The 17,803-nt window shown below is 57.4% G+C and overlaps 2 protein-coding genes across 5 annotated transcripts; one reads left to right on the top strand and one right to left on the bottom strand.

Moving 5' to 3' along the window:
• Positions 1-142: 142 nt before the first annotated feature.
• PCBP4 (poly(rC) binding protein 4) lies at positions 143-10,981 on the top strand. 4 transcript variants are annotated; one of them, XM_023249370.2, is made up of 14 exons: positions 143-292; positions 927-1,038; positions 7,134-7,275; positions 7,420-7,443; positions 7,550-7,582; positions 7,808-7,924; positions 8,146-8,277; positions 8,438-8,566; positions 8,813-8,887; positions 9,052-9,096; positions 9,173-9,236; positions 9,360-9,412; positions 9,502-9,671; positions 10,093-10,981. In XM_023249370.2, the coding sequence occupies exons 3-14, from the start codon at positions 7,195-7,197 to the stop codon at positions 10,379-10,381; spliced, it is 1,212 nt and encodes a 403-aa protein (XP_023105138.1). In that variant the 5' UTR covers positions 143-292; positions 927-1,038; positions 7,134-7,194; the 3' UTR covers positions 10,382-10,981. The 4 variants fall into 4 exon arrangements, with proteins under 4 accessions (XP_023105138.1, XP_044906909.1, XP_023105134.1 ...); XM_045050974.1 differs by lacking the exon at positions 143-292 and adding an exon at positions 4,590-4,678 and having other exon boundaries at positions 872-1,038; XM_023249366.2 differs by lacking the exon at positions 143-292 and having other exon boundaries at positions 872-1,038.
• GPR62 (G protein-coupled receptor 62) lies at positions 10,931-17,724 on the bottom strand. Its single transcript, XM_011279407.4, has 2 exons — positions 12,903-17,724; positions 10,931-12,829 (listed from the first exon to the last, which is right to left on the bottom strand). The coding sequence occupies exon 2, from the start codon at positions 12,797-12,799 to the stop codon at positions 11,708-11,710; it is 1,092 nt and encodes a 363-aa protein (XP_011277709.3). The 5' UTR covers positions 12,800-12,829; positions 12,903-17,724; the 3' UTR covers positions 10,931-11,707.
• Between the last annotated feature and the right edge of the window lie 79 nt (positions 17,725-17,803).

Raw genomic sequence — 17,803 nt, 5'->3', positions numbered from 1 at the left:
CACCCAGGTGCCAAGAGACTCAGCTGTGGGGGGAGGTGGAGGTCAGTGGGACCAGGCTGAGCCGATTACGAAGGAGAGGGGGAGGTAGATCTGCTCCCCAGGGGGTGCGGTGGGGGAAGGAGAGGGCTTGGGGGACCGTCCAACTCCTCCCATTCCCTAGCAGAGTACTCTACTGCGTCGCGGCCCTTGCGACCCTAGTCCCCAGAAGGAATTCTGGGGGTAGCTTTGGGAGAATGGCGGGGCGGGCTGCACGGGATCACACCGCTCTCAGGCCCCTCCTCCAGCTGGTCCGGTAACTTGTCCCGGGTGGACAAGGGCCGGGCCTCGCGGAAGCTCTGGGTGGTTGAGGGGCGCGGGTCTTGGTGGGCGAGAGCCCCGCTCGGGGTTGCGGGGATGGAAGGCGCAGAAGCGAGCAGAGCTGGGAACCGGGTCGGGCGGAGGGTCGAAATCCGGGCTCGGGAGGGATCCGAGCCCGAGGCAGCGTGGGGCCTGGCGGCCGGCCCGCGGCCGAGATTTGGGAGCGGTGGGCTCGGCGCAGGCGCCGGGCGGGCGGCCCTGGCGGACAGAGAGCGCAGGGGCTCGGGGCCAGGCACCGCGGGACCACTGGGCGGTCGCTCGCGGCCGGGCACCCCCTCCACCCCTACCCAGCCAGGTCCCCCGCTCTCGGCGCGCGGACGACCTCCCGGGGGAGGGTCGCACCAGCCCTCCCGGAAGCGGCCACCGCTCGGGGCGCACCGCGGCGCGCGGGGCGGGGCGGGCGGCTGCGGCACTGGGGCGGCTGGGGCGGGCCCGCCGCGCTGTAATCGGATCCGGGGAGGGGGCGGGGAGGGGCCGGGCCGGGCGGGCCGGGGGGTGGGGGGGGGGGCGCGGAGCCGGGCTCCGGGCCGGCCGGGCTCCGCGCCTGTCAAACCCCTCATTGTTCGCAGCTGATGTCACTCGCAGTTGTGAGCGGCCGCCTCTCCCGGGGACAATGTGGGACTGAGCGGCCCAGCCGCCGCGCCGCCGCCGCCGCCGCCGCCGCAGGACAGCCCCAGCGAGGTAGGGCGCGGGCCGGGCGGGGCACCGCGGGCCGCGAAGTTTGGGGGTTCGGCCGGGGGGTGGGGAGCCCGCGCTGGAGTCTACAGGCCGGGGTCCAGATTTGGGAGACTGGGAGACATGCTTCCCTGTCCCACTCGGGCCCAGGCCTGCACAGGTGGGGGGCGCTGCTCTGCCAGAGGAGCCCCCAGCACCAAGGGAGGGCCTTCCTGGACCTGAGACCCCAGATTCGAGGCCCACATCCCACCTGCTGTTTCTGTTCTTTGGACCTGCTCTTCTCTCGATCTCCTGCCTTGGGTTCTGGTTCTGCTCCATCTCTATCCCCATCTGCCATTCCCCTGCAGTTCCTGGCTGGACACACACCCCTTCCCATTCTCCGCAGTCCTTGATTTGGTGGGGGGGGGGGGGGGGGGGGGAGGGGGGCGGCAGACAGATCTCCATCCAGGGGTGTGTGGAGATGACAGTTGGGGGCTCAGAGTGGTCCTTCATGCCCTGTGGCTCTTCAGCCCCTCAGCTCTGACCTAGCTTCTAGCTGGAGTCCTGGAGGACAGGGGGTGTCTCTGGCTACTCACTTCAGCCTGGCTCTCATGCCTGCCTGGCCAGGAGAGGGAGGTGCCCACCTCCTCACTCCCCTGTCCCAGGCCCGCCATCTTGAGACCTGTGGCACCCAGTGCTCCGCCCGGCTCCAGCACCATGGGGAGTGGTCTTCAAGGGGATGCACCCACAGCCAGTTGCATGCCCTCCCTCCAGAATGTGGGCTCTTGGACCCCACCAAGCCCACAATGTTTACCTTTATGCTGGACCAACAGGGCATGTATCCCTAGGGGCCCTCCTTCTCCTACAAAGAGCTCTTAGACCCCAGGGACTCTCCAGGAGCTTAAACCTTAGCTCCAGTCTTCACTCTTTCCTGAGGTTACCCTCACTGCTTCAGGGCCAGCACCTGGGATCCTATCCTTTTCCCATCTGAAGGTCCCCTAGTCGCTCTGGGCCCTGGAACCCCCTCAATCTCCAAAGCACCCCCATCCCAGCCCCCACCCCCCAGCCTTCATCAGCATGCAGGCTCAGACTGCCCAAACACAAGGGGATTGTTCTTCCTGCATGCTCAGGGTGGGGGGCTGGGAGCAGGCGGCCCACACACCCTGGCAGGCCCAGGCCACAGGGAGGCTGGCTTTGCCCCGCCCTGTGTCCCCAGACAGGCTCTGTCCACCCTCCCTACTCCCATCCCTGCCACCTACCCCCCCTCTAGCCTCCATCACCATTGCCCAGTGGCATTGACCTCTTGAGGAAAGAGCTCTGAGCTGCACAGGTGGACCCCTGGTTCTCCCAGCTCTGCCAGTTGCCTTTCATGTAGCCTTGTAAACAAATGCGTTCCTCTTTGGGCCTCAGGTTCTGATTTTGTGAAACCTGCGCCACTCCCCAGCTCTTCTTCCAGCCTCCCTTCCACATGGGGAACCCATTCTGGGCCCCTGGAAGTCTCAAAGCACAGCACAAATTCCCCACCCCAGTGACATGCCCTGGAAGCACCTAGATCCAAAGAAACAGCAGGAGCAGGGGCTCTGCTGAGGAATGGAGAGAGGATTCTGTCCAGCCAGATCCTGGGCCTCCTATGTGGCTGGTCCCCCCATGCCCTGATCTTCTCACCCCATCCTTACTGCTTCTCTGGGACCCTCAGCCCCATCTCTGGTCCCTAATGTCGCCAGGCCCTTCTCCCTGCACACGTCCTGGCTCCTGATCTCCTGGAGGAACTCTTACTTTCCTGGGTAGTAGAAAGATAGGCTTGAAAATGCCCAGTTGGGGCTCCTTTGAGTTGAGGCATATCTTTAGGGGGCACAGAGGCCTGAGTGATTATATCTGACTTGGAAGGTTGGGGAAGGCTTCACAGAGGAGGTGGCATTTGAGAAGGATTTTGACAGAGAGTGAGGAGGATGGGCATTTCAAGCTGGGTTCAGCCTGGGCAAAGGCCCAGAGGCCTGGAGGTGCTAGGCGTGTTTTGCAGCCTGGTGTGTAGGGGAGAAGGGGTAGAGATGAGAGAAGAGAAGCTGGCAGGGACCAGATCACAAAGGGCCTTGAGTGCTTGTCTATGGTGACCAGGCTTTATTCCTTGGGCACTGGGGAGCCATCGATGGCTGTTGAGCAGCAGAATGATCGAGTCTCCAGCATGGAAAATAAAAGCTAGAGACCTTTCTCAATTTGGGTGAGGCAAAGGGTATCGGGGGTGGGGCTGTACCATGAAGCTGTGTCCTTCCTCCTGGAGCCCAGTCTGGGCCTGCCTCAGTTTCCCTCGGCTGTGAGGACTCTTGAGGAGTTGCCTAATGATGCCCTAAGGAGGCTATAGCATTTCTGACACCAGACAACTTGTCAGAGCTCCCCTTCGCTGCCTAGCACAGATTCTACAGGATAGCTTTGGGTCAGGAAACCAGAGGGTGGAGCTCATGGACCCCCCAGGCTGCTCCCCTGCAGGCCTCTCCTCCCCTGACTCTCCCAAGAAGTGCTATGAATGGTCATCCTGGGAAGCTGTAAGGCTGAGAGGCTGGGCACATGGGTCGGAGGATACTGGAACATTTCTTGTGGAGGCCTGGGTAATCAAGAAGGGGGAGCATACCCAGTGAAGGGGATAGGCAAGGGAGTTAGGATCCCTCCCTCAGTGCTGATCTCCCCAAGCCTAGTGTCCACCTCCAGCCACGCCCTGCTTCGCCTGATGTCCCGAGCCATTCCCCAGCATCACTGGGTGTGGCCAGCATGGCTGCTTTTGGATTAGGAGTAGGAGGCTGCTAGGTTGGAGCCTGGTGGTGCTGAGGGGGATGTCAGGGGATGTGAGGTGGGGGATGAACTTGGAGACTGCCCCCCCCCCCCCCACACACACTTTCTCTCTAGCCCAGGTGGGTCTGTAGGCCCTGGTTGGTTGGTCCAGACACTGGCTAGCAGAGCCAAGGGAATCCCCCAAGGGGCGGTCCCGTCCACTTGAGTTGCCTGGCCCCAGGAGCCCTCCCCTCCCCCGGATTGTTCTTGCTCCAGAACAAAGCCAGGGTGGACACTTGATCCCTGCATGTGGGGGGGAGCTGGCTAAGCCCCCGGCCCTTTGATTGGGCAGCTGTCATGAGAGAGAGAGACAGCTGGGGGGGAGGGGCAGGAAGGGGCAGCCGCCATCGCTTACACAGCTGTCACCCCCCCCCCCCGCCCCCTCCAGCCTGGGTGGCAGGAAGCCAGGGACAGAAGGAGTGGGCACTCGATCTGGGGAGGGGGCCTGGGGAGCAGAAGGGAACACCCGAGGTCAGAGGCCTGGTCTGAGTTTGGTATGTTCTGCCAAGGAGCCCTGCTGACCAGAGGGGGCTGGGCACCCCCAGAGGTGAGCTGGAGGTCAGTATGGCATGACGTGTGGCTGCCATGTGGGTGGCCCAGCAGGGACCCAGGGCCCACCAGCAAATAACTCCCTAGAACCCTGGTGAGGGCAGAAGGGGAGCCAGCACGCCTAATAGGACTGTTTGCTCTTAGGGCCCCTAGGAGACTAATTGGGGAAACCTGTGTCAGGAACTCTTGTTCTCTCCTAAAAACAGGAAAGATCTTGAGGGTGTCTCAGAACAGGAAGGACACAGAGATACCAGCACCAGCAACCCCCAGCCCCATACATACACACATAGCACAGGTGGGTAAACTGAGGTCCATGTCAGGTGAAGGCCTGGCCAAGGTCACCCATGGAACTTGAGGCAGTGGGCTCTACTACAGACCCAGGTACCGTTTGCAGGGCAGGAACTCTAGTTCTGGCCACATTCTAGGCCCTTTGCCCTTTTTTCCTCAAGCCTTATGACCCCAAGAGGTAATGTGGCAATGGTATGGGGACAGTGTAAAGTCTCCCACTGATTGCCACTCCAAAGGAGTCCCTGAGTGTCTGAAAATTCTGGAGCCTAAGACCGTAGCTTTGGACAAGTTGTCAGTCCTTTCCAGACATGGCCCACATGTACTAGCCAGGCAGGGGTCTCACAGACTACTAAGTCTGCTCCTCACCTTTCAAGAGCCCTGCTCCGGGAAGAGGACTGACAAATCCAGACGGGACAGCCAGAAAGGAGAGGCGGACGGGGCCTGTGACAGAGCCCCACACTAGCAGGCAGGACTGTGCTTTCCCCCACCTCTCTGTGACCTTGGGCAGGTTATAGACCCTCTGTTGGCATCAGGTTGCCTTCTGTCTGGTGAATTCATCTGTTCAGCTCACCATTATGTTCTGAACACCTTCTCCAGCTTGGCTCCGGTCTGAGCTCTGGGGACACAAGGAGAAGGTGGCAGCCTTGGCCCCTGCTCTAAGGGGCTCCCAAGTTTGGCTGTCCAGGGAGGCACAAACTAAGCACGTCATTACAAGTGCTTTGCTGGAGGAAGTGCATGCAGCTGGGGGAACATTAGCAAGGGCAGCCAGCATGAGGCTGGCCAGGATGCTCACAGAACAGAGTCCCTGTATCCACTGTTGACTTCTGACCTCTGGAGAGCCTATGGACAGGACTCAAGGGGAGGGAGGAGCCTGTGCTGGGGAGACAAGTTACTGAGTGCTTGGGGGGACAGCATTGTCACCCAATGGTACAGGGAAGGAACAGGCCTCATGCCGTAGAGTGGCTTGCTTGGGCTTCCTGAGAAAGCCAGGCTGGGGGCACCCCTTTCCTACTCCACGCCCAAGCTCTGGCTAGCACGGGGGTTCCAACGAGGGGATTGGACAATGCTCCACGCCCTTGACCCTCATGTCAGAATAGGGCAGGGGGCTGAGGAAGAAGGTGCCCAGAGGTCTCTAGAGTGCTCTAGGCAGGCACACTCATCCTTGGCTCCCACACCCTCCTGGGCAGAAGGAATTTGCAGAGTTAGGGCTTGGTCTTGGCTCAGCTTTGGCACCAATTGGTCCCACTCCATTTTCTGCCTTGGGTTCTGGTCCCCCAGTTAGCTCCCCACCAAGGCTGAGCCTTGGTAGGAGACAGCCGGCTGGAGGAGAGGGATTTCCAAGCAGGATTAAGGTTCAGGATTAAGTCGGGGCATGAAAAGGGGTCGGGTAGGGAGGGCTGGGAGGGCTGGCGGCTGGGCTAATCCCAGAAGCTAATCTCTGGCTCCTCCTTCCTCTGTCAGTTAACAGTTAACGGCCTTGACATTTCCCAGCCCCCAAATCCCTTTCTTACCCATCACCCAGTCCCACGGGGGAAGCATTCTCTCCATTTTATAGGTGAGGAAATTGAGACTGGGAGCCCAGTGACTTGTGTCTGGTGCAGTAGAAAGTATTCCTGGCTGGGAATGTGGCCACTTCTTACCTCTGCAGCACACAGGAGATGGCTTGGAAAACCATTATGCAGACTGCTGGTCTCCTGACACCACCCCCCTTGCCCCATGTGCTGAATGAACCCTGCTGTCTGCAGGGAGGCTCTGCTTTAGTGACCAGTGGAGGTGGTATTCCCAGCCCTTGTGCCCCAATCCCCACAAGCCTCTGCCGGGCAGTGGGAAGGCTGGGGCAAATGGACCCTCCTAGAACCTTGCTATCTTTACTTCCACCCTCCTTTCAAGGCCTTCCTGTGGCTCCCGATGGGCTCTCCAGCCTCAGCTCCAGCAGCAACTCCATGTTATAGTCCTGGGGCAGGGGCGGGGGGTGGGGAGCTCTGGCTCCTGGATGCAAGTGCTTCTCATTTGAAATAACTTCAACCTTAACCAAACTTTCAAGGCCCAATCCACAGGGGTCCCCTTTTCCAAAAGGTCAGAGAGGAGGCTCTCCCTCTCTGGACTCCCATAGGCCTCCCGGTTAATTTTTCTAATATATGTGGGAAAGGGAAGGATACCCATGGAGACTGGCTGCCTACCGCATATGTACTTAGCTCATTTTAATTCTCATAACTCTTTGATGGTAGGACTTAGTAGTCTCCTCTTACAGATGAGGAAGCGGAGGCTCAGATGGGTTAAATGAACTGTCCAGGGTTACCTAGCAAGTAGTTGTATACAAGGACACCGGTCAGTGTGACATTCGAAACTGTCTCTCTTCTGTAGGAATTTAGTTAGTTTGGCTCTGATATCTTCATGTAAGGGCAGGGAACCCAAAAGAGACCTGGGCTCCTCTCTAACCCCGCTTCTGCTGCACCCACCAGAGCCGGCTGGGCACCGTGGACGCACCCCCAGGCCGCTGTGGCCCCAGCCCCGCCTGACAGGATGAGCGGTTCAGATGCGGGGCTGGAGGAGGAGCCAGAGCTCAGCATCACCCTCACACTTCGGATGCTAATGCATGGAAAGGTGAGTGGGTGGGGGGCAAGGTGAGGCATGGCCAGCCAGCAGTTTGATCTCCTGCGTTCTGTCTCTGCTAGAGCTCCTGTCCCGGCGGAGGGGCAGGGCCTGGGGCATTGGTGCTCCCTGACTCTACTCTTGTCTCATTTGCAGGAGGTTGGCAGCATAATTGGGAAGGTAGGTGCCCACTTCTGTTCTGTAGACTTCAATCTGAGGCCTTAGGCCAGGTGTGGGGGCAGTGACCAGTCAGGCTAAGAACCATTCTGTATTTTGTCTCCTACAGAAAGGAGAGACTGTAAAGCGAATCCGGGAGCAGGTGAGGATGGAGTTTGGGAGAGCTGCCCAGGGCACCTGGTTTGGAGGGGAGGGGAGATCCCTAGCTGCATTTTCCCTGAACCCCACTATTTGGGATGACCAGTGAGTGCCCTTGGAAGGTAGCTGTTTCCAGCCTTGGCCGGGGCCTGGTGAGTGGGCAGGCAGATAGGTTCCTGGCAAGGAAGTGGAGAAGGAGACCTGCTGCCCGGCCTTTCTGTACCCGCAGAGCAGTGCCCGGATCACCATCTCTGAGGGTTCCTGCCCCGAGCGCATCACCACCATCACTGGGTCCACAGCAGCCGTCTTCCATGCAGTCTCCATGATCGCCTTCAAGCTGGATGAGGTCCGTGGGTGGCTGGGGTGGGAGGCCAGGGGTGGTTCCCTGGGGCAGGGGAACAGGGCTCCGACTCCACGCAGTGGCTGTAGGTGGCAAGAAAGGCTAAGCCCGGGGCAGGGTTCTTTCATTAGGGTGGGATTTGGGCAGGGCTTCCCTCCTTCAAACCCCAGCAGGAAGGTGCTCCGGGGGTGGGGCAAGCACAACCAAACCACAGTCTTCCTACCCAGGACCTTTGTGCTGCTCCTGCAAATGGTGGAAATGTCTCCAGGCCTCCGGTGACCCTGCGCCTTGTCATCCCTGCAAGCCAGTGTGGCTCACTGATTGGGAAGGCTGGCACCAAGATCAAGGAGATTCGAGAGGTGAGGAGAAGGGGGATACCACCCTCGGGGAGTCCTATCCTCCACTTCAGAGAGTGGACCTGGGCTTATGGCTTCCTGTCCCCTGGGGAGCTCTAAGCCTGGGCAGCCCTAGCCTGGATTACGAGGGCAGCCAGAAGTGGCCCCTGTTCTCTGCTTGCAGACCACGGGTGCCCAGGTGCAGGTGGCGGGAGACCTGCTCCCCAACTCTACAGAGCGTGCTGTCACTGTGTCCGGGGTACCTGATGCCATCATCCTGTGTGTGCGCCAGATCTGTGCTGTTATCCTGGAGGTGCTGCCCTGGTGCAGGGAGAGGGGACGGGGATGGGCCGTGGTCCGTCTTGTCAGGCCACCAAGTCCTATGCATATGGCACTGGGTGGAGGCAGGGCAGGGCTGCAGGGATGGACTGGGAGCTCCAGGGTGTCGGGATGCATTTACCCTGGGGGTCATGGGAAGGGCCTTGAAAACATAGGCCCTTGGGGGATACAGGGGGGCCTGGAGGGTCCTGACAGAGCCTCCCCCATTTGTGCCTTCTAGTCCCCACCCAAAGGAGCTACTATCCCATATCATCCAAGCCTCTCCTTAGGTACCGTCCTTCTCTCTGCCAACCAGGTGAGGTGGAACAGTAAGAGGGGTGAGAAGCATTACTGGAGAAGGGACTTGAGATGGGGGAGGGATGGAAGAAGGACTTGGAGGTTGGGTGGGAGGAGGAGTGACTGGCCAAATTGGTCTGACTTGTCACAGTAACCCCCCTTCACCCACTTTGTCTCCCACAGGGCTTTTCTGTCCAGGGTCAGTATGGGGCTGTGACCCCAGCTGAGGTGAGTAACCATAGCCCAAGGGAGTCCTTCCCAAACCAGGCCTCTTCTGACTTCTGACCCTTCTTCTTTGACACAGGTCACCAAGCTCCAGCAGCTCTCGGGCCACGCAGTCCCCTTTGCCTCACCCAGCATGGTGCCAGGTGAGCAGCCCTGCAGAAGGAGGCAAGGGCACACTCCAAGGGGCAGACAGCCCCCTTGGGATGTACATGGGGAGGCAGGAAAGGCCCAGAATCACATCTGATCCCTCTTCTCCTCCCTCTCAGGACTGGATCCTGGCACACAGACCAGTTCACAGGAGTTCTTGGTTCCCAACGATGTGAGCAGGGGATCGGGTAGTTTGAGGGTGGCAGCAGGGGCCCAGGAGTCTGGGCCTGGCCTCGGGTTGAATTCTGTTGTCCCCCCCAGCTGATTGGCTGCGTGATCGGGCGCCAGGGCAGCAAGATCAGTGAGATCCGGCAGATGTCAGGGGCACATATCAAGATCGGGAACCAAGCAGAGGGTGCTGGCGAGAGGCACGTGACCATCACTGGTTCCCCTGTCTCCATCGCCCTGGCCCAGTACCTCATCACTGCCTGGTGAGTGTGGGGAGGGGGTGTCCCAGGTCACGGGGCTTATGTGCCTGTGAAAAGCACACTTGGGGCGGGAAAGCTGATCTCCCTTCTCTGTCTCTGTCTGGGTGTGTCCTCTGCCTCCCCAACCCTGCCTTTCCCACTCCATGTTGCCCCATCTCCCCTCCACGTCTATTCCTTGTGTCTTCTTTTCCCATCCCTGTCTTTTTCCACTGGGTTTTGCCCTCCCTGCGTCTCCTCTCACCCCGTACCTTACCTGCTTATTCTTTCTTCCCGTTTCCCGCTCTCCTGCCATTCCTGTTCTCTCGGGTTGAACATTGTTCTCGATTCCTCTCCATCTTTCATCTAATCTCCCCTATATTTGCCCTCATTGCCCCTCTCTCACCCCCACCTTCCCCTGCATCTCCCCCCATATCCCTCTCTCCAGTCTAGAAACGGCCAAGTCTACCTCTGGGGGGACGCCCGGCTCGGCCCCCACAGACCTGCCTGCCCCCTTCTCGCCGCCCCTGACGGCCCTGCCCACAGCTCCCCCAGGCCTGCTGGGTACACCCTATGCCATCTCCCTCTCCAACTTCATCGGCCTCAAGCCTGTGCCCTTCTTGGCTCTACCACCTGCCTCCCCAGGGCCGCCGCCGGGCTTGGCGGCCTACACTGCCAAGATGGCAGCAGCCAATGGGAGCAAGAAAGCTGAGCGGCAGAAATTCTCCCCCTACTGAGGCCGGCTGAGGCACAGGCGCAGGGGCAGGCAGGACCACCGGTAGGGGCTGCCTCTGCACCCTATCTGCCCAAGGAGACTCCACCCTGGGGTCCCAAACACCACTAATGCCCAGACGCATGGATGCACCCCCCACCCGGCCCCGGTTTGTGGGAGTAACTCCTCTTAGAGCGGGAGCAGTTTCTGGCCCAGGGTCTGGGGAACTGCAGCAGCTCCAGGGTAGGGGGCTCCACCCCCTCTAGCTCTATGCTTGGATGCAGGGAGCATCCTTAGTGCCCTCACTTCAAAGGGTCACTCATGCACTCCCCATCCCTTAGGGCTTCCCAGTCTCCTGCTCCTCTGTGGGGATCAGGGAGGAGGGCTGGGCGGTGGCTGGGGCCCATGCTTCTCTCCCCACCTCCCTGCAGATTCCTGCTGCTTCCACTGATACCCTTTTGACTGGAATGGACTGGCTGGGCTTGGCAGAGGGCAACCCAAAGAGGGGACCCTGCTGGGCAGCTGGGGGAGTGGTGTGGAGGCAGGGGCCGAGTTCTCAGCAGCAGACACTCTGTACAGTTTTTTCAATCCCTGTTTTTGAATAAATATTCTCAGAGACCAGGAAGCTGTGAAACATTGTGGGTGTTGGCAAAAACCTCCAGAAAATGGGTGTTGACAAGGTCCCGGAGGACCCCATCTGTGAATCCACCGGTCCCCATTGGGCTTTGGCTCCTTCCACATGCCAGTTTTGGGGCTTCGGGCCCTTTGGGGTCATGTTGTTCAGCCTCCTGCCTCTGGCACCACACTGATCCAGTTGTTTTCTGGGCACTTTAGAAGCTGGTAGAGGAGTTCCAGTAGCTTGGTCCAGCCTCTCCTTGGTGTAGATGTCAGGGAAGTCCTTCTGAGTATCTCTCCACTGGTTCCTCCTGCTGTGGCTGTTACCTAGACCTTGCCCTGCTTCGTCCATCCCTTTGGCTGTAAACCCTTAGAGCCCACCTCTCTGTGATCCTGCCCACTTCCTCTCCTTCTTTGGCCTGGGGACTAGCCGTGAGTGTCCAAACCACCTAAGCTGGAGGAGCTCTTAGAGATGGTCCAGGATACAAATGGGAAAACAGGCCTAGGAAAGGGTAGGTCTGTATACAAAGCTATGCAGAGTCAGGCTCAGAACCCAGGATTCCTAGCTCCCAGAAGCCTCTTGGCCTCACCAGGCTGCAGGCCCTCTTTCTCCTGTTCCAGAGCCAGAAATCCAGGCAGGGCACCTGCCTGGAACTGTGCAGGAGTTTGGATGGGCCTCCTTCTGACACCACCATCTTTCTCCAGTGCCAGCTCAGTATGGGAGACAGATCTCCTCTCAGGTGGCCCCTGTCATGCTCAGGTTCTCCCCTTCTGGCAAATCTGGGGCTTGTTCTGGTGCCCCAGGAGGGCCTAGGGCAGGGCGCAATGAAGGTCCCTGGAGGTGCTGCAGAAATGTCGGCAGGTGCCAGGCCCGGAGAGTACAGGTCCGCGGGGGCTGGGGCAGAGCCCGGCGGGCAAGGCGGCCCAGTGCCCGGCGTACGGGGCGCTGTAGCAGGCCATACAGGAAGGGGTGAACCGCGAAGGCCGAGTAGGCCACCCAGGTGACTGGCGCCTCAGCCACTGCGGCTTGCTCAGCGGGCGCCAGGCACGCACAGCCGTAGGGCAGCCAGCAGGCTGCGAACTGGCCCACGGCCAGGGCTGGGGCCAGGGCTGCTTTGCCCCCAGGCAGGCGAGGCCGGAGGGGTGGCAAGATGGAGAGGCGGCTATCCAGAGAGTCGGAGCGCGGCCGGGAGCCGCGCGCGGGCCGCGGGGGCCGCAGGGCCGCGCGGCGGGCCACGAGGAAGATGCCGCCGTAGGCGCCGAGCAGCAGGAGGGCCGGTAGCGCGAAGGCCAGCAGCGCCCAGAGCGGCCGGAAGGGCCCGAGGCCACCGGCCAGGACGGAGCAGCGCGGTGGAGCCGGGGGTGGCGCGGGCGGCGGCCCGAGCAGGGAGAGCGCGCCCAGCAGCCCCGCGGCGGCCCACACGGCTGTGAGCACCAGGCCCGGCGGAGGCCGCGCGCCCGGCCGCAGCGGGTGCAGTATGAGGCGGTAGCGCGCCAGACCGAGCGCGGCCACCCCGAGCGTGCAGGCGGGGAGCAGCGCCGCCGAGAGGAAGCGCGCGGCGCGGCACGGCGCGGGGCCCAGGCGCACGCGGCCCAGCCCGGGCGGTGGCGCGGCCAGCAGGCCCAGCGGCATGATGGAGGCGGCCGCCAGCAGGTCCACGACGCACAGGTGCACCAGGTAGAGCGTGTCACGCAGTCCTGGGGTGCGCAGCACCACGACCAGCAGCGCGCCGTTGCCCAGCAGTGCTGCTGCCTCCACGACAGCCGCCAGGATCAACCCTGCCGAGACGGCGACTTCTGAGGTGTTCAGCAGTGTGGTGTTGGCCATTCGAGCGCTCAGGCTTCACCCTGTGCTGGGCTGCAGAGAGCGAAATGGAGCGTCTTCCCTCCCCCCTTCCCATCACCTGTCCCTTGCTCCTCTGGCCCCTCACCTCACAGGATGCCCCGGTGCTGGCTCCATCGCCCAGGCTGCCATCCTCTCAGGGGCTTGGGCGGCCCCATGGAGGGATGCAAGGCTGGGACTTCTGCTCTCTCCCCTTACCGCCGCAACTCAGCCTCTGCTGGAGATGGTACTGGCTGACACTCTGATGTGGCCCTTTAGAGACAGAGCTGGCAAGGGAGGAGCAGGGCCTGGCACCAGCCCCCTGGGTCCTAGCAGCTGCCAGCTGCTGGCTGGAGACTGTGCTGTGGAGGAGCTGGGGGTGCCTCTGGAGGGGGGCCCAGAGCAGGCACAGGCTGGAGTCTAGACTGAGACATCAGAGTGGGGGCTTCAGAGTCTGTGGGACCCTGCTCTGCCTTTCCCCAGGGCAGGAAGTGGTCCTCCACATGCTCTCCCTTCTCATCTCCACCAGTGGGGGTAATCAGATTATTCAGCCTTTGTCCTGAGGGGAAACTGGGGTACCAGTAAGACAAGGGCTGCAGCGGGGAGGGCTACAGGAGGGCTAGTTCTCTCAGAGAGGAGGCTAGGAAAAGTGAGGGAAAAACATCGTAGGATGTGGCGCATAGTAGGCTCTCCACAAGGATTAACTTGGCACAGACTAGGTGCTTCATGATAGTGTGTGGAATTAATAAGAGGAGGCTTTGGGGAAACTCTTGGGGTTTTTTTGTTGTTTTAATTGAAGTATAGTTGACATATATTAATTCAGGTGTACTTCGACAATTCTATACATTACAAAACCACGCTAAGTGTAGTTACCATTTCGACTGCTGTTTTTTTGTTCGGTTTTGTTTTTGCTGTTAGCAAACAAGTCCCTTCTGCTAAGAGCACCCTGAGTTTCCTTTAGGAAACCACCCCTCCCCAATTCTCAGGGTTAGGGGTTGGGAGAGCAAGATCCCCACCCTCTGTTTTCCTAAGGTGCAAAACCCAGTCCCAGCCAGTGTATGGCATCCCCCCACACCGGAGGTGGTTGGCTCTGGGAAAGCCATGTGACTCTAATGGCGCATATGCCCCCAGGTGAAGTCACCCAGTCCCCTGTCCAACCCCCTTCTATGCCCTGGTGGTTTGACTAATATCCGAAGCTCCTTTCTCTCCCCTGCCTCTCCAACATCTCCCCCAGTACTTTGACTACTGGGTGCCTTAAACTTCCTATGTCCAAAACAGAACCATGACTCTTGACCTCTCTCCTCAATGTGCTCCTCTCAGAGTCTTCCCCATCTCAGAAGGTTTTACTAATGCCTCCCTTCCCCCAGGCCCCATGTCCAATCCATTAATATGTGTGAATCCAGCCATTTCTCCCACCACCACCCCTCACCCGAACCACTTCAGCATCCTCTCAACTGATCTCCTGGCCTCTGCCTCTGCACCTCATGCAGTCATTTGTTTGTCCTCAGATCCATTCCCCAGTCTTCCCCAGTGCTCCGCCTTCCAGGGAACTGTACTTCTCAGGGTTCTTTATAGCTGGTTTTGGGGTATATTCAGCTAATGGAAGTTAGCAGAAGACTGGAGGGTGGAGGGAGGGAAGAAGCCGAGGTATTTTCCCTCTCATGCTCTCAGCCTGGGGCTCTGAATCTACTGTCCTTTGTGGAGGACAGCCTCTCTCTCCTTCACACAGCCCCCTCTGTCATTCCACACCTGAAGGGAGAGCCTGGCCTCCCATGGTGGAATATCATTTCCTTCCATTATCCCTCCAGCCTAAGGTGGTAGCAACTTCCTGCTGTTGCTAATCTTTGGATTGCCTCACCATCCCCTCTGGTAGTTCAGTTTCTTTCCTGTATCAAACTCCCCTTGTCTGGAATCCCCAGGGTGATTTCAGCTTTGCTGATGGATCTTGATTAACACTCCCTCCAGTCCATCTCTACACAGCTGCTGAAGTGGATCCCTCTAAAAACAAATCAGATCATGTCACGATCCTGCTGTTATCCCTCTCAGAGCTTCCCATCATCAGAATAGACTCTCAGCTCCTCCGTGCCCAGTTGGCCTTCTCCCCACCTTTCTGACCTCACACTCTTTCTTGATGACCACACTTCCAGCCATAGCAACCATCTTGCTGATCCTCCAACATGTCAAACTGGTTTCCACCTCAGGATCTTCACATGTGCTATTTCCTCTATCAGAATATGCTTCCTTCAGATCTGTCCAGGAGTTAGTCCTTCACCTAATTCAGGGCTCTGCTTGAGAGAGGCCTTCAGTGACCATCTTTTCTAACATCCCCCCACCTTCCCATCACTAATTCTTTTGCCCTGACTTATTTTTCTTCCTGGCACTTTCCCTACTTGATAAATTTCATATCTATGCATGTGCTTGTTCACAGCCTGTTGTACTAGCCTGTAAGGTCCATGAGAGCAGGGGCTTTGGCTGTGTCTTGCTTGTGCCTGTGCCCCTAGAACCCACCCCAGGCACATGATCAGCGTTGTATAGAGCTAGATGGTAGCCACCAGGGCATGAACCTCCAGATTTGACTCATTTCCTGCTGGAATTTGAAGGGCCTGATCCAATTCTCCATTATTCAAATGAGAAAACTGGCACTCAGAGAGGTAAGGAATGTGTCCCAAATCACACAGCTAAGTTGTACCTGGAACCCAGGTCACCTGCTTCCTGGGCTCTGTCCACACAGGCACCACTTCCTGAGCTTGGCCACAATTTGAACATAGGTATTTGCCTCTAGGAGGTGAAGCTGGATTTTTGAGGTCTTGGTTGAGGGTAAGGGGAAGTCCAACACGTTCTCCTTCGTCTTCTCCCTGCCCAGCTGGGCCTGCAGGGCTGGGGCAGTGCCTGAGCCACCAGGGCCTGGGGAGGGTTCAGAAGGGCCAAGTGGGAATAGCAAATGAGAAACGTGGGCTGGGAAAGGTGCTAGGGGAGGGACAGAGACGATGGTGGGTTGGAGAGTGCCCCCTTCCACCAAAACAGTCCTACTCAATTAAAAATGGGGGGAAAATGGAACACTTCATAGTTTATGTGGGGGTTTTTTGGTTTAATTTGCACAAAGAAATGAAGGAAGGATAAATCAGAAACTGCAGCAGGTTGGTGGGAATGGAGTGAAAGGCTGGAGGACACTTTTCGGAGTGCATGCTTATGTCCAAAAGATTGGACTCTTGGGGACTCTGTTAATGTTCTATGGATTGAAAAAAACAAATCAATGAAGATGAGGGAAACTCCCTGAAAGTGAACTATAAACAGGAACAAATGAACCTCCCTGTATTTCAAATGCCTAACAGCCACACTGAAGAGAAATAAATAGCTCATCCAAATAACATTTGAACCTGTGCTCAAACTGCTGCTTTGACCATTGACCCTCAGTCTAGAGGGTGGTCATGAATAAGATTCAATACATCTGGAGCTTGACTTAGGTTTTTCATAATGGTACAGGTGTAGCAATTCTGAAGCCCCTTTTCACATGGGATTTAGTGATAAGTAAATATATTAAGGTTGATGGAAACCAAGATTCTGTTAGAGAAAAGAGATATTTTAAATATGTATTTGAGGAAGAATGGAAGAGCCCTGTGGTGTTGGATTAGAATTGAAGAAATAGATATAGACAGACAGATGTGTTAATTTATTTACATATACGTATTTCCTGGCTCTCTTTACTACAAGAACTTACAAGCAATGACACCCCAGAACTAAGGAGCATACCTACTGCCCAAATCTGGGATGCTAAATACCATTTCCTGCTCTAGGGAACCAGGGCTCCTTGGAGAAATGGCTGATTTGGGTTTGTGTGAGATGAGCCTGGAACATCTTGTGATGCCAGAAAGTAAGGAAGTGCTCAGAAAATGACATAGATCCAGGAATCAGTTTGAAGGGCCTTCTGCTGGCAAAATCTGGAGCATTTTGAAGATCAGGATAATTATAGTAATGGATTATAACCTAATGCATAAAATAAGAATCCACAAGTCCATATGGATAATAAAGAAAGAAAAAGGACTAGTATCAATAAATATAAAAGAAATGGTGGGATTAGATAACTGTCATTTGCAACCATCTTACCAAAAATTGATTTAAGTCATTGATTCCAGGTAAAAGTCACCAGTGGATGTTAAAGCTAGTGGGTGAAAGTCCAGGAAAAATGGGACACTTACACCTCAAAATATTTTCCCACAGATTACTGATTAATTACAAATAGGAGAAGTGGTAATTTTCCAGTGGAGAAACCTGGTGGTCACCACCTTAAGAGATCAAAATTAACATCACCTAGAATGGGACATGTCCCTCTGGATATAATGCACCGAAGACACATCACATAGGTCACGTCCCTGCTCAAACTGCACTACCCAAATCTGCTCATGACAAAACATCAGACAAATCCAAATTTTGAGTTAGTCTGTAAAACAACTGGCCCATCCCCTTCACGAGTGTCAAGAATGTCAAAGTCATGAAGGGACAAGAAGGGCTGAGGAATGGCTTCAGACTGAAAGAGACGGATGAGACACAACAACTAAATGCAGTGTGAGACCCCGGACTGGATCCTGATTGCTCTCTAGTACCTGCACCCCATTTGTGGACAGGGTTACCTGGGGGTGGCTGTCATTCCTTTCATGATTGTACAGCAGTATTCCATGGATATGTGCTGAACTTGTTAATAATATTCAGATGTAAGATACATATGGATGCCTGGCCCCAAGACAGGAATGCTTGATTTGCCTGGCTGTGTCTGGGCCAAATGAGTCCCCAGATGCCCAGGTGAGTCTCCAGATGCCCAACAGTTTTGAATCCCCCTTTGAAGGCTCAATGATCAGGAGGCTAGTTGTTGCAGACTTGGATGTAGATCGACCTGTGCGTGCGTGTGTGTGTGTGTGTGTGTGTGTGTGCGCATGCGTGTGTGTCCCACCTCAACCTTGTGAGTGCTTGTTCCCTGGAGTGGGCTGGTGCAGCTGTGCAGTGTAGTGGGTCCCC

The sequence above is a fragment of the Felis catus genome, chromosome A2 (assembly GCF_018350175.1).
Source record: "Felis catus isolate Fca126 chromosome A2, F.catus_Fca126_mat1.0, whole genome shotgun sequence".
NCBI classification, from domain to species: domain Eukaryota; kingdom Metazoa; phylum Chordata; class Mammalia; order Carnivora; family Felidae; genus Felis; species Felis catus.
This window is presented reverse-complemented; position numbering and strand designations above follow the sequence as displayed.